The 16172-nt window shown below is 39.0% G+C and overlaps 1 protein-coding gene across 7 annotated transcripts in view; it reads right to left on the minus strand.

Annotated features, from left to right (window-relative positions):
• Kdm6a (lysine demethylase 6A) overlaps positions 1-16172 on the minus strand; it is a 256255-nt gene that overhangs the window by 82090 nt on the left and 157993 nt on the right. For all 7 annotated transcript variants that reach the window (XM_046420182.2, XM_058571463.1, XM_046420179.2 and 4 more), the window contains one exon: positions 12824-12944. In XM_046420182.2, the coding sequence (XP_046276138.1) occupies positions 12824-12944 (121 nt within the window). The remainder of the gene's footprint in view (positions 1-12823; positions 12945-16172) is intronic.

Genomic DNA, 16172 nt, shown 5'->3' on the forward strand with positions numbered 1-16172 from the left:
TAGCGATACCAGACTTCAAACTATACTACAGAGCAATAGTAACAAAAACAGCATGGTACTGGAACCAAAACAGGTGGGTGGACCAATGGTACAGAATAGAGGACACAGAGACCAATCCACAAAACTACAACTATCTTATATTTGATAAAGGGGCTAAAAGCATGCAATGGAGGAAGGATAGCATCTTCAACAAATGGTGCTGGGAAAACTGGAAATCCATATGCAACAAAATGAAACTGAATCCCTTTCTCTCGCCATGCACAAAAGTTAACTCAAAATGGATCAAGGAGCTTGATATCAAATCAGAGACACGCCGTCTGATAGAAGAAAAATTGGCTACGATCTACATTCGGTGGGGTCGGGCTCCAAATTCCTCAATAGGACACCCATAGCACAAAAGTTAATAACTAGAATCAACAAATGGGACTTACTCAAACTAAAAAGTTTTTTCTCAGCAAAAGAAACAATAAGAGAGGTAAATAGGGAGCCTACACCCTGGGAACAAATCTTTACTCCTCACACTTCAGATAGAACCCTAATATCCAGAGTATACAAAGAACTCAAAAAATTAGACAATAAGAGAACAAACAACCCAATCAACAAATGGGCCAAGGACCTGAACAGACACTTCTCAGAGGAGGACATACAGTCAATCAACAAGTACATGAAAAAATGCTCAACATCTCTAGCTGTCAGAGAAATGCAAATCAAAACCACCCTAAGATACCATCTCACTCCAGTAAGATTGGCAGCCATTATGAAGTCAAACAACAAAAAGTGCTGGCGGGGATGTGGCGAAAAGGGTACACTTATACATTGCTGGTGGGACTGCAGATTGGTGCAGCCAATTTGGAAAGCAGTATGGAGATTTCTTGGAAAGCTGGGAATGGAGCTACCATTTGACCCAGCTATTCCCCTTCTTGGTCTATTCCCTAAAGACCTAAAAAGAGCATGCTACAGGGACACTGCTACATCGATGTTCATAGCAGCACAGTTCACAATAGCAAGACTGTGGAACCAACCTAGATGCCCTTCAATAGACGAATGGATAAAAAAAATGTGGCATTTATACACAATGGAGTATTACTCTGCATTAAAAAATGACAAAATCATAGAATTTACAGGGAAATGGATGGCATTAGAGCAGATTATGCTAAGTGAAGCTAGCCAATCCCTAAAAAACAAATGCCAAATGTCTTCATTGATATAAGGATAGTAACTAAGATCAGAGTAGGGAGGAAGAGCAGGAGAAGAAGATTAACATTTAACAGGGATGAGAGGTGGGAGGGAAAGGGAGAGAGAAGGGAAATTGCATGGTAATGGAAGGAGACCCTCAGGGTTATACAGTGGAGGGGGTAGAGAGAGGAGGGGAGGGGAGAGGTGGGGAGGGGGGAGGGTGGAGGATGGGAAAGGCAGCAGAGCACAACAGACACTAGTATGGCAATATGTAAATCAATGGATGTGTAACTGATGTGATTCTGCAATCTGTGTATGGGGTGAAGGTGGGAGTTCATAACCCACTTGAATCAAATTGTGGAATATGATATGTCAAGAAATTTGTAATAATAAAAAATAATAAAAAATTAAAAAAAAATGATAGCATACTGCTTCAAATATATAACAAATGTAAGTAATCATCATTAATAGGTAATGAAATAAAATCCTGAATAAATTGAATGGAGTTAAATGGTCAACTAGACTCACGCAGGGAGATATTTTCTAAAGCAGATAATGGCAACAATAAAATACCAAGTAGAACGACATGTCACCTCAGAATGGGCTCTGATTCAGATAACATTAAACTAGTTCACAAAATAAGAATTGGTATATCTTGGGCTGGGGATGTGGCTCAAGCGGTAGCGTGCTCGCCTGGCATGCGTGCGGCCCAGGTTCTATCCTCAGCACCACATACAAAGATGTTGTGTCCGCCGATAACTAAAAAATAAATATTAAAAATTCTCTCTCTCTCTCTCTCTCACTCTCTTTAAAAAAAATTTAAAAAAAAAGAATTGGTATCTCTTACTCACTGTAATCACATGAAATCTTTATTGGGAAACTTAATGGGAAAATGACACCATATTTTTGAAAAGGAAGCTCAGCACTAACTTCACATTTCTGGGAAGGAGAAGAGTGACAAGAAATATAAAAGATTAAATTCTAAGACAGGAAAATGAATTTCCCCCCCCAAAAAATCTCTATAATGGCCCCAAATTAGAGGAGTTTTAGAGGGTAAACCGAGAACTAAAGGATGGTTGTAAAAAACTGTTTGCAAGATACAGAATATGTGTGTGTATTCACTTTTACAGTCTTGTGAGGAAGATATGATGATTTGGTTTTTATAGACACAGAATTGAAAGAGTAAGAATCTTACACAAGGTTACACACTTAGTTATGTGGTATGTGGCAGGGTAGAATTTCAAAACCAAATTTGCTTGCTCTAAGAGATGTTCACACACCACGATACATTTTTGTGAGAAATGTTATTACCAGTATGATAGACAGAAAACAGGACACCCGAGGAGTCCCAAGATGGCCACGAATAGAGTGCATCACACCCCGCCACTGCGCGGGTGAATAACGAGTTAGAACAACAAAAAACTATCTTGTTAGGAACTTACAGCAAAATGGGGGTGCACCGAAACCTAGAGGAAGGATTTCCAGCACCGAGGTCCGGTAATTGAGTCTCATACACGAGCCAACTGTGCGACCGGAGATCCGGGCTGACTGATCCGCGCGGCCCGCCCAGTGGCTACAGAAGGCGGGGAGCCGCCGAGAAGCGACCAGCAAGCAGGGAGATTCCTGCAGATTCTGTGGAATCCTGCCGCCTGAGCACTCATGGAGCCCCGGGCTGAGTTCGGGATTTCAGACGGGGAAGGAAGCAGGACAGCTCTATCCCCCACAACGGAAACTCCACCAAGGAAACCAGCGGCCACCATCTTGGAGAGCTGAAGTAACCACCGCCACTCTCCGACAGATTGCAACAATAAAACCGGTGCGTGTTACTCAACTCCTCTCCCATACAGCGGGGAATTCGCAAAAAATCTCTCCTAGGCTCTCCGGGGGAGGGATTATCAGAGCAAACCTGCAGAAAGACGCGGGGAGAACTAGAGACACCCGACCTTCAACTCCCCTTCCCATCAGCTGGGAAAACGAAACTTGTATTGCCAGCGCTGGGGGGGGAGGGGCAAGCGGAAAAAATGAAAACAATAGAGTGGGGGGGGGGTGTCAATAGCCACCCTCCACACCCAACAAACGGCAGGCCCAGAGTACAGTTTGAACTGCCAAGAGGCATCACTCAGGGGAAAACTGGTCTAGCAGGAGAAACCAGGACTAGCAGGAGAAACCAGGGGACTAGAGGCCAGGCCCTTGCGACTGGGCGGCTGGAGAAACTCCACCCGCTGCCCGCGAGACTGGGTGGCTGGAGTCCTCCCCCGCCTTTGACCGACCGCACGAATGGGCAGCTAGAGATTGCCCGCCCACCAGCAACAGCCGGCCCATTGCCCCTGCGACTGGGCGGCTAGAGATCGCCCGCCCACCAGCGACAGCCGGCCCATTGCCTCTGCGACAGAGAAGCTGGAAACCGCACGCCCGCCGGCGACCGCTCGCCCACCGGCTGCCAGCGTGATTGGGCAGCTGGAGACCGCCTGCCCACCGGTGACCGACCGCATGACGAGGCGGCTAGAGATCGCTCGCCCACCAGCGACAGCCGGCCCGTTGCCGCTGCAACTGGGCGGCCGGAGACCGCACGCCCGCTGGCTGCCTGCGCGACTGGGTGGCTGGAGTCCGCCCCCCGCCTTTGACCCACTGCGCGACTGGGCAGCTAGAGATTGACCACCCACCAGCAACAGCCGGCCCATTGCCCCTGCGACTGGGTGGCTGGAGACCGCACGCCCGCCTGCGACAGCCGGCCCATTGCCCCTGCGTCTGAACGGCTAGAGATCCCCTGCGTCTGGACGGCTAGAGATCGCCCGCCCACCAGCGACAGCCGGCCCATTGCCCCTGCGACTGGGCAGCTGGGGTCCGCCCGCCCGCCCGCCGGTGACAGCCAGCCCGCATGCCCGCCGGTGACCAATCATCCGCCCACTGCCTGCACAACTGGGCAGCTGGAAACCGCCCGCTCGCTGGCGACCGACCCTGCGATTGGGCAGCTAGATATCACCCGCCCGCCAGCGACAGCCCACCCGCTGTCTGCGCGACTGGGCGGCTGGAGACCGCCTGCCAGCCGGCGACTAATCACCTGCTGGCTTCCCGCGCCACTGGGTGGCTGGAGACCACCCGGCCGCCGGCGTCCAGGAGCTGAAACCAACCAGATATAGTCCAGTCCAACCCCTCCATTCGGACCCCCCAGTAAGGAGCCTGGGGCCCGCCATAGCAGGGAGGTGACGTCACTGGAGAATTCCTTCTCAGCGGAATCCACATTAGCAAGCATAGTCTACCAACACAAAAGAGAGATAACAGAGATATAAAAAACCAAAACAAATTTATAAACGAGAGCACAAACACAACAATCAAATAGAACTGGAAAGTAGCGTGAACATCATGAAAAAACAAGGGAAAAAAGGAATACAAACAATGCAGGACAACTTAAATCTACAGGAGGACCTAGAAGCATCAGAAACAGGGATAGGGAAAGAACTCAAGGCATACCTAACTCAGATGGAAAGGAATATTAGAGAAGACATGAGACAGCAAGTCCAAGCAATAAAAGTATATTTTGAAAATGAATTAAACAAACAAATTCAAATAGCAAAGAACGAGCTTTACCAGGAAATAGAGATCTTAAAAAAAATCAAACAGTAATCCTAGAAATGCAGGAAACTATAAACCAAATTAAAAACTCAAACGAGAATATTACAAATAGACTAGATCAAGTAGAAGTCAGAACATCAGATAATGAAGACAAAGTTTATCAACTTGAAAAGAATATAGTCAACACAGAAAAGATGCTTAAATCCCACGAGCAATCTATTCAAGAGATATGGGATGTCATAAAAAAACCAAATCTGAGAGTCATCGGGATAGAAGAAGGCACAGAGAATCAAACCAAAGGAATGGACAACCTATTAAATGAAATAATTCTAGAAAACTTCCCAGAGATGAAAGATGGAATGGACTGCCAAATCCTGGAAGCCTACAGGACCCCAAACATTCAAAACCGTAATAGACCAACTCCAAGACATATAATTATGAAGATAGCCAACATACAGAACAAGGAGAGAATATTAAAAGCTACGAGAGAAAGGAGGCAGATTACATTCAGGGGTAAACCAATTAGGTTAACGACTGATTTTTCCTCACAGACTTTGAAAGCGAGAAGATCCTGGAACAATGTATTTCAAACGCTGAAAAATAATGGATTCCAACCAAGAATACTGTATCCAGCAAAATTAAGCTTCAGATTTGACAATGAAATTAAAATCTTTCACGATAAACAAAAGCTAAAAGAATTTGCAGCCAGAAAACCAGCACTGCAAAGCATTTTGAGCAAAATACTACAAGAAGAGGAATTGAAAAATAGTGCCCAAAACTAACAGCAGGAGGTATCTCAGTAAAGGGGGAGGAAAATAACCAAAAAGTAAAAACTAGCCAAACTAAAATAAATAAATAAATAAACATGACTGGAAGTACAAATCATATTTCAATTGTAACCTTAAATGTTAATGGCCTAAACTCACCAATCAAGAGACACAGGCTAGTAACCTGGATCAAAAAAACAAATCCAACAATATGCTGCCTTCAGGAGACTCGTATGATAGGAAAAGACATACACAGGCTGAAGGTAAAAGGTTGGGAAAAATCATGTGACTCACATGGCCCTCGGAAGCAAGCAGGAGTGGCCATACTCATATCGAATAAAATCAACTTCAAACCTAAGTTAATCAAAAGGGATGAAGAAGGACACTATGTACTGTTAAAAGGAACCATCCACCAACAAGACATAACAATTATCAATTTCTATGCACCAAACAATGGTGCTGCAACGTTCATAAAAGAAACTCTCCTCAAGTTCAAGAGTCAAATTGACCACAACACAATAATTATGGGTGACTTCAACACACTGCTCTCACCATTAGACAGATCCTCTAGACAAAAGCTGAATAAAGAAACTATTGAACTCAATAGCACAATCAATAACCTAGACTTAACCGACATATATAAAATATATCAACCATCATCAAGTGGATACACGTTCTTCTCAGCAGCACATGGATCCTACTCAAAGATAGACCATATACTATGCCATAGTGCAACTCTTAGTAAATATAAAGGCGTGGAGATAATACCATGCACCATATCTGATCATAATGGAATGAAACTGGAAATCAATGATAAAAGAAGGAAGGAAAAATCCTACATCACATGGAAAATGAACAATATGTTACTGAATGAACAATGGGTTACAGAAGACATAAAGGAGGAGATAAAAAAATTCTTAGAGACAAATGACAATACAGACACAACATACCGGAATCTATGGGACACAATGAAAGCAGTTTTAAGAGGGAAATTCATTTCTTGGAGTTCTTTCCTCAAAAAAAGAAAAAACCAACAAATAAATGAACTCACACTACACCTCAAAAACCTGGAAAAGGAAGAGCAAAATAATAGCAAATGTAGTAGAAGACAAGAAATAATTAAAATTAGAGCAGAAATCAACGAAATTGAAACAAAAAAAAAAACATTGAAAAAATTGAAACAACTAAAAGTTGGTTCTTTGAAAAAATAAATAAGATCGACAGGCCCTTAGCCATGCTAATGAAGAGAAGAAGAGAGAGAACTCAAATTACTAACATACGGGATGAAAAAGGCAATATCACAACAGACACTACAGAAATACAGAAGATAATTAGAAAGTATTTGAAACCCTATATTCCAATAAAATAGAAGATAGTGAAGATATCGATAAACTTCTTAAGTCATACGATCTGCCCAGATTGAGTCAGGAAGACACACACAATTTAAACAGACCAATAACAAAGGAAGAAATTGAAGAAGCCATCAAAAGACTACCAACCATAAAAAGCCCTGGACTGGATGGGTATACAGCGGAGTTTTACAAAACCTTCAAAGAAGAATTAATACCAATACTTTTCAAGCTATTTCAAGAAATAGAAAAAGAAGGAGCTCTTCCAAATTCATTCTATGAGGCCAACATCACCCTGATCCCGAAACCAGACAAAGACACTTCAAAGAAAGAAAACTACAGACCAATATCTCTAATGAACTTGGATGCAAAAATTCTCAATAAAATCCTGGCGAATCGAATACAAAAGCATATCAAAAAAATTGGGCACCATGATCAAGTAGGATTCATCCCTGGGATGCAAGGCTGGTTCAATATACGGAAATCAATAAATACTATTCACCACATCAATAGACTTAAAGACAAGAACCATATGATCATCTGGATAGATGCAGAAAAAGCATTTGACAAAGTATAGCATCCCTTTATGTTCAAAACACTAGAAAAACTAGGGATAACAGGAACTTACCTCAACATTGTAAAAGCTATATATGCTAAACCTCAGGCTAGCATCATCCTAAATGGAGAAAAACTGAAGGCATTCCCTCTAAAATCTGGAACAAGACAGGGATGCCCTCTCTCTCCACTTCTATTCAATTTAGTTCTTGAAATACTAGCCAGAGCAATTAGACAGACAAAAGAAATTAAAGGCATAAAAATAGGAAAAGAAGAACTTAAATTATCACTATTTGCGGATGACATGATAATATATTTAACAGACCCAAAAGGGTCTACAAAGAAACTGCTAGAGTTAATAAATGAATTCAGCAAAGTGGCAGGATATAAAATCAACACGCATAAATCAAAGGCATTCCTGTATATCAGCAACAAAACTTCTGAAATGGAAATGAGGAAAACCACTCCATTCACAATATCCTCAAAGAAAATAAAATACTTGGGAATCAACCTAACAAAAGAGGTGAAAGATTTATACAATGAAAACTACAGAATCCTAAAGAGAGAGATAGAAGAAGATCTTAGAAGACGGAAAAATGTACCCTGTTCATGGATAGGCAGAACTAACATCATCACAATGGCGATATTACCCAAAGTTCTTTACAGGTTCAATGCGATGCCAATTAAAATCCCAACGCCATTTCTTGGAGAAATAGATAAAGCAATCATGAAATTCATATGGAAAAACAAAAGACCCAGAATAGCAAAAGAAATTCTAAGCAGGAAGTGTGAATCTGGAGGTATAGCGATACCAGAGTTCAAACTGTACTACAAAGCAATAGTAACAAAAACAGCGTGGTACTGGTACCAAAACAGGCAGGTGGACCAATGGTACAAAATAGAGGAAACAGAAACCAATCCACAAAATTACAACTTTCTTATATTTGATAAAGGGGCTAAAAGCATGCAATGGAGGAAGGATAGCATCTTCAACAAATGGTGCTGGGAAAATTGGAAATCCATATGCAATAAAATGAAACTGAATCCCTTTCTCTCGCCATGCACAAAAGTTAACTCAAAATGGATCAAGGAGCTAGATATCAAATCAGAGACACTGCGTCTGATAGAAGAAAAAGTTGGCTACGATCTACATACTGTGGGGTCAGGCTCCAAATTCCTTAATAGGACGCCCATAGCCCAAGAGTTAATAACAAGAATAAATAAATGGGACTTACTTAAACTAAAAAGTTTTTTCTCAGCAAGAGAAACAATAAGAGAGGTAAACAGAGAGCCTACATCCTGGGAACAAATTTTTACCCCTCACACTTCAGATAGAGCCCTAATATCCAGAATATACAAAGAACTCAAAAAATTAAACAATAAGATAACAAATAACCCAATCAACAAATGGGCCAAGGACCTGAACAGACACTTCACTGAGGAGGACATACAATCAATCAACAAGTACATGAAAAAATGCTCACCATCTCTAGCAGTCAGAGAAATGCAAATCAAAACCACCCTAAGATACCATCTCACTCCAGTAAGACTGGCAGCCATTATGAAGTCAAACAACAATAAATGTTGGCGAGGATGTGGGGAAAAGGGTACACTTGTACACTGCTGGTGGGACTGCAAATTGGTAAGGCCAATCTGGAAAGCAGTATGGAGATACCTGGGAAAGCTGGGAATGGATCCACCATTTGACCCAGCTATCGCCCTCCTCGGACTATTCCCTGAGGATCTTAAAAGAGCGTACTATAGGGATACTGCCACATCAATGATCATAGCAGCACAATTCACAATAGCTAGACTGTGGAACCAACCTAGATGCCCTTCAATAGATGAATGGATAAAAAAAAGTGGCATCTATACACAATGGAGTACTACGCAGCAATAAAAAAATGACAAAATCATAGAATTTGCAGGGAAATGGATGGCATTAGAGCAGATTATGCTAAGCGAAGCTAGCCAATCCTTAAAAAACAAATGCCAAATGTCTTCTTTGATATAAAGAGAGCAACTAAGAACAGAACAGGGAGGAAGAGCATGAGGAAAAGATTAACATTAAACAAAGACGAGTGGGGGGAGAGAAAGGGAGAGAGAAGGGAAAGCATATGGAAATGGTAGGAGACCCTCAATGTTACACAAAATTTCATAGAAGAAGATGTGAGGGGAAGGGAGGGGGGAACAAGGGAGAGAATTGAACAACAGCAGATGAGGTAGAGAAGGATGATGGGAGGGGAGGGGAGGGGAGGGGGGATAGTAGGGGAAAGGAAAGGTAGCAGAATACAACAGTCACTAATATGCCATTATGTAAAAATGTGAGTGTGTAACCGATGTGATTCTGCAATTTGTATTTGGGGTAAAAATGGGAGTTCATAACCCAACTGAGTCAAATGTATGAAAGATGATATATCATGAGCTTTGTAATGTTTTGAACAACCAATTAAAAAAAAAAAAAGAAAACAGGACACCCTGGGATACATTTCTTATGTGGGTAAAAAGAATAAAGTTATTATGAAAATAAATTTTATTTTATTTAAATATGTTACCATCTAAGAAGTATTTTATATGTTACATCCCTCTTCAGGCAGAGGGAAAGGAAATAAGAGATGACCTGATCCATAAGGAACAGATTGTTCACATCACCCCCCCACAATGAAATATCCTTTTTACTTAACTTTCACTCCTCCATTAAATACAAACAGTATATTTCATATTGAACACTTGAACCCTGCTCAAACACTGGTCACACCTGATCAAAGCGTAATTGCATCTCCTTTGAAAAGGAAATCAATTAGAAATGGCCAGGTGTCCTATTTTTAGCCAATGAGATACAAGGGGAAATATTTTTGAAGAGATCAACAGGAAGCCAGGATCTTTTTCTTCCATGAAATGATGATCATTACCATTTATTAAGCACTATGATAAGCACATAAGCCAGTATTCTATGATGTCTTTCTATATAAGACATGAAAAAGGAAACATTACACTTTGGTTGCATATGGCAACCATCTTACCTCTTGTGAGGTAGACAGTATTATTATGTTACATTATCAAAGAAAGCAACCAGTTATCTGAATAAGTCAATACAGAACTGAAAAGAAAATGAATACCTGATGAAATCTTAGATCAGATGAATCAACCAATCCTGAAGCTACTATTTTTTGTCATTTTAGCCAGCTTGTGTTGGAGTTCCTGAGGTTGTAGCCTAAGAAGCACCTATACCAACACACTGTGCTAGGAAACAGCTTAACATGGTGGAAAGGTCAATAGAAGTTCCACATTTATCCAGATGAAAGAAAAGTACTAGTCAGGAAATTTGGAAGCAATCTAAGGGGAAATAGGCCTATCATTCCTTCTGATTCCTACCTCCCCCTCACACATGACTAAGTACTTATAGTCATAAACCAAAATACCTTCTTCCCAACTAAAAACATTGATGCCCCAAATTCTCCTTAAAATAAACAAGGAATGCTGGACAAAGGAGGCTTAAAAAGCCAATGCCAGGGCGGGGGGAGCCTATGTCATGATGAGATTAAAAAAACATTAAATGAAACCTTCATACTATAAGGAAGAGAAATATCAGGATTCTTACAATTCTTTTCTATGTTCATACAAATGAAAGTCATAAGAAAGCTACCAAGTTTTTTTTTTAATAAATGCTAAGATCACCATGACTTAAATGTTTGTCAGAGTTTAACTTTTTCTTTTTTTTTTTTTGAGACTTTTTTAAAGATTGAAACAATCTTTATTTATTTTATTTATTTATTTTTTAATGTGGTGCTGAGGATCAAACCCAGTACCTCACAAGTGTGAGGCAAGTGCTCTGCCACTGAGCTATAACCCCAGCCCCGGTTTCACTTATTCTTGAATAAATAAAAGTGGCATACAGAAATGTTTTGGTTCAGCATAAGTGAAGCAGGGACATTTTCAATTAGTTATGGAGTACTATTTCCCCTCATTAAAGGGATTTTAAATATTGCCACCTTGGTGAAAACAGATTTGCATCCATAAAATTATTTAAGATACCACTGTACTGGTATTCAGAGGTAGTCAAATTCTATAATTCAGGCCACATCTGATTAATTGCCCCCTCCCCAAATATATTTCCTGAGCAACATTTACCAAACTGCTACCAAATAACCTTTTGCAACATAATAGGCATGTTGTCACAATACTGGAATTGCTCAAATAAGTTTATTTTGTAACATAAGACATGTTAAGAGTTCTTGATAGCTAATGGAAACTGTAAAGGAGATGTTAAAATATCCAAGGCAGCATATCTGAATTTATTTTTCATTTCAAATCCACTGGACATCCCACAGTTAGCTGCTCTAAGCATGAGGAAAATTGCTAATTTCCAGGCAGCCCTTACTCTCCCATACCGTTTACAGTTAGCCTAGGACCTATTTCTCAACTGCACTTACCTTCAAACAATGTGAGCTACATTTTTCACAATTTACTTGTCTTACTACTTTGGGTTGTGTGTCTCTCTCTTTTCCTACCATCCGCATTGTTTTTTAAAAACTCATAAATGGTAAAATATATATATATATATATATATATATATAATATATATATATATATAAAATGTTCTACACTAAAAATCGAAACAATTAGGAAATCTTAAGTAGTTAAAAAAAAAAAAAAGACTTCAGTAGCTCCTTCTTACTTTAAATTATAACCCACTGTAAAGTTATTCTTCCTGCTTTACCCTGCCCACACACACATACCTTTAGAATCAAGACAGCATGCAATGAGCACAGGAAACTCAATGAAGAAAGAAAAATTGGAGAAATATCAAACTTCCACAGGTAGGAAGTAAGATACTTAATCAACAACATATTATCTTTTCCCAACAATCTTTATGCTTACAAACCAGCAGTTCACAGGCCTTGAGAATATTCCGTTTTACAATTCAGGCATAAAACATGCCCTGCTGGAAAGTTGGACATATTTTTATTAAGATCATGCAAAGAATGGTTAATGATTGGGTCACAGATACAGAATCATAAGTAGCTGCTTTTGACTTCTACAGGGGCAAATCACTTAAGAGGGTACTCAGATGTGCATCACCCTTTTCTGATTACAGACCTTAGTCAAAACTTAGAAACAAAATGCAGGTTTAACAATATAATTAGTTACCATGAAAACCTTAGCATTATAACTACTTTGTATCCTGAAACCCAACATTATATATCTTCTGGTTCACAGATGATAAATAGTTCCATCACCTAAATTTTCAAATTTTCTTTTAAAGTGCCAATATAAATTCCAACATTTCTCAATGTTCTAATATTTAACGACAAACAAACAACAACAACAACAAAAAAAAAAAAAAAAAGAAAGAAATGAGACATTGTATCTTGGAAAAAAAAAAAAAACCCAACAACCTACCTTTAAACTAGACTCATAGTCTGTGTTCACTTTGAACATAAGCCCAAGTCGTAAATGAATTTCCTTGGCTCGACAAAAGCTGGGATCAACATAAAGCACCTCCTGAAATGCTTTAATTGCCCTGAAAGAATATAGACATAAGATAGCTTAACTTTTTAACACGTGCATTAATTTTAGCTTGGTAGTACAGTAAAATTTCTGTTTTATGCAATACTGTTTTAAAGGAAATGTCAGTTTTATAAAAATGATGTGAATAAATCATAAGGGAAAAAAAAAAAAACTAAAAGGGGGATTTGGGCCTTAAAGGCATATCAAAGGAGGAAAGGAAAATAAATTTACTCTAATTTATTCAAACACTTTTTCATAGTTTAGTAAAATTCACAATGTGAATTGATTTCATTGCTTCTGGCATTTCTTAGAGGAGAAGAAGATAAGGCAGATAAGAATATTTTGTTTTTGAGTTGAGAGATTAATTCTGTTTCTTATCTACTCCATAAAAATAAGAGTTTTCAAAACTTTATATTTTTGTCTTTCATATTTAGGTCTATAATCTATCTGTATCTTATCTTTTATATTCTGTGAGGTGGGCATCAGTTTTCATGTTTTCTATACTAATGTCCAACAGTCCTATACCATTTATAGTAAACATCATCCTCAATAAAAAGTTCTACAGTGTTACTTTATCTTAAATTAAATGTTCATATTCATGTGGATCTGTTTCTGGGCTCTTTATTTCAGTCTGCTGTCCTAGCTCTATATCTGCATTAAATTAACACTGTTATCTTTCATAAAGATTTTGATTACCAATAGAATAAATGGGGGAGGGGGATTTTCACCAAATACATTTTATGTTGCTTAACTTGACATTACCTAATCACCTGTCTACTTTGAATTTTAAAAGTATAATACCAGATGTAACAGTATGTTAGATGTCATTTTAAATACCTCTACATAATTTAAAATTTATCCCAAACACAAGCTAATATATTCTTTGCAAAGTTATTTTAACAATTAGCTCTACTATTAAAAACCTTAATGGTGGCTATTTTGAATCTTAGAGTCTTTCAAAACAAAAACTAGACTTTTATATAAAAAATTCAAAATATCACATCACCAAAAAACCTCATGTGTCTTTAGAAAGTTTATTTTAGTGAATTCACACCTTATTTATTTCCAGAAATATGTGTGGCTATATACATGTTCATTATAAAATCAAGAATTCTAAATGGTTGAGTTTATTGGCAGGAGAGTCAAGAGGCAAAGGGACATGGAGCACAGGTCTGGCATTAGACTTCTTTCCACCTGGTTATGATAGTACTTAAACTTCTTCTGGAAGAAGACCTTTGGTGTCCATTTATTAGATGGTTTTTTAAGTGGGTAGATATGTACATGTTTTATTATATGATATACACAGGCTTTGAGGCAGTAGAGAGGGATCAAAGGACTGACAGGAAAGAACTGGGACAAATTAACATTCTAATTCAAAGGTGGCTTACTATTTCTCTCAATCAGTGCCCACACGTGCGGAAGGGGGGAGACAACACACATTTATGGGGCGTGACATCAAAAGTTTAGGAAGAGGGGCTGGGAGAGGACATAGGTCAGTGATAGAATATATGCTTATCACCATCTCCAGCACGCCCATGTGCGCACACATACACACACCCAAAAAAGAAAGAGAACACCTGCAGCAATAAATGAGCTTTTAGGAGCTTCTGGATTGATGGTAATATTTTATTTCTTGAACCAGGTGATGAATGTCTATGTTATATGAATGTCTACCTTAAAATAACAAGTTAAGAGGTACACTTCTGATTTATGCACTTTTCTTTGGGCATATTATATTGTGTAGTAATAAAAACATAAATAATGCTTTATAATATCCTAATAATCTTACCTTATGATAAGGGTCAGAAAATTATCTGATGGAATGAATGGGTTTAGAACAAAACAATGTCCATATGTGCCAATAAAAACCTAGGCAGACCTGAGTCACAGACTTGAAAGAAAAAGAATGAAAAGTGGAAGGCAGCAAAAGGGAAGAAGGAATAAAGAAACAGAGAAGTTGAGGGAGGGTATAAAAAAGGGTGTACAGGGAGGAAGGGAAGGAGGGAGAAGGTACAGAGAACATCAGTAGCAACCCCTCAGAAGAAATATTTCCTACTCTACCTTATATTCTGTTCCAGCCTTTTCCCTAAACACAATATTTGTAGATATCTTACACCTTCAGTCCATCGGTGCCTTCAGCACAAATATATCTATAATTTGGTTCAAAATGTCACACAGGTACAAAGAAACACTGGTCTATTTTAACATATTCTCTATGTACATTAACACACTAGGGTGGAAGGGTACTACGATAAGCAAAAACATGTACTACAAACAGACTAGGCTGGGTCTATTATGTTTATGTTTATTTTTTTTTTCTTTCATACTAGGGATTAAACCCAGAGGGTGCTTTACCACTGAGCTATATCCCTAGTCCTTTCCCCACCCCCACCCCCATTTTTGAGACAGGGCTTTGCTAAATTGCTAAGGCTGGCCTCAAACTTGGATTCTCCTGCCTCAGTCTCCCAAGTCACTGGGATTATGTATGCCATTGCATCTGGTCTGTTTCTTCTTTAATGTCTATTAAAAGTCCCAGGACAAGGTACAACCAATATACACACCAATCATCAAGTTTTCTTTGTTGTTGTTTCAAAATTCACTTCAGATTCAATATTTCTTGGACCCAATCTTTAGCATCTCATTACTAAATTATAGAAATAAATTCTTTAAGGACTTCCTCCCTCTGTTCTAATCTGCATTTATTTCCTTGAATATGTGGCTCTTGTGACTGCCTAACAACTTAATAATAATCCTACCTCCATGATGCATTTAAGATCTGTGAACCTATTGAACATTGTTTCCTGTTATGCTGTAACATTGTTCCTCCTCATCTGTGAACTGGCTACCTCAGGAATTTCTTCATTCTAACAAAGGCCTCCATGGCTTCACTGCTTCTTCTCTCTATATTCTGCTGATCTGGAATATTTTCATTTTTCAGCTTCCCTCTAAATCCTTCAAGACTCACCACCCAAACTCAGTTATCAACTACTTTTTGTTTAGTGTTAACTAGAAGTTTTCTATAATCAAACCATTTTATTTTCTACCATTTATTTTATTATTTTATAATCAAACCATTTTATTTTCTACCATTTTATTTTCTGGTGTATTGTCTCCAGTTTGTCTAAGTCTATTCCTAGGATCCACAGTGTTCTTTTATTTTTAGTATTCTAAATAATACAGCCACAGGTTTAAGGTTAATAGACATTAACTGATTCCATCACTTTTACAGTTAATTGATAGG

Source organism: Marmota monax, unplaced genomic scaffold, assembly GCF_021218885.2.
Source record: "Marmota monax isolate L192 unplaced genomic scaffold, Marmota_monax_Labrador192_F-V1.1 WCK01_AAM20220418_F8-fsc00225, whole genome shotgun sequence".
NCBI lineage: Eukaryota > Metazoa > Chordata > Mammalia > Rodentia > Sciuridae > Marmota > Marmota monax.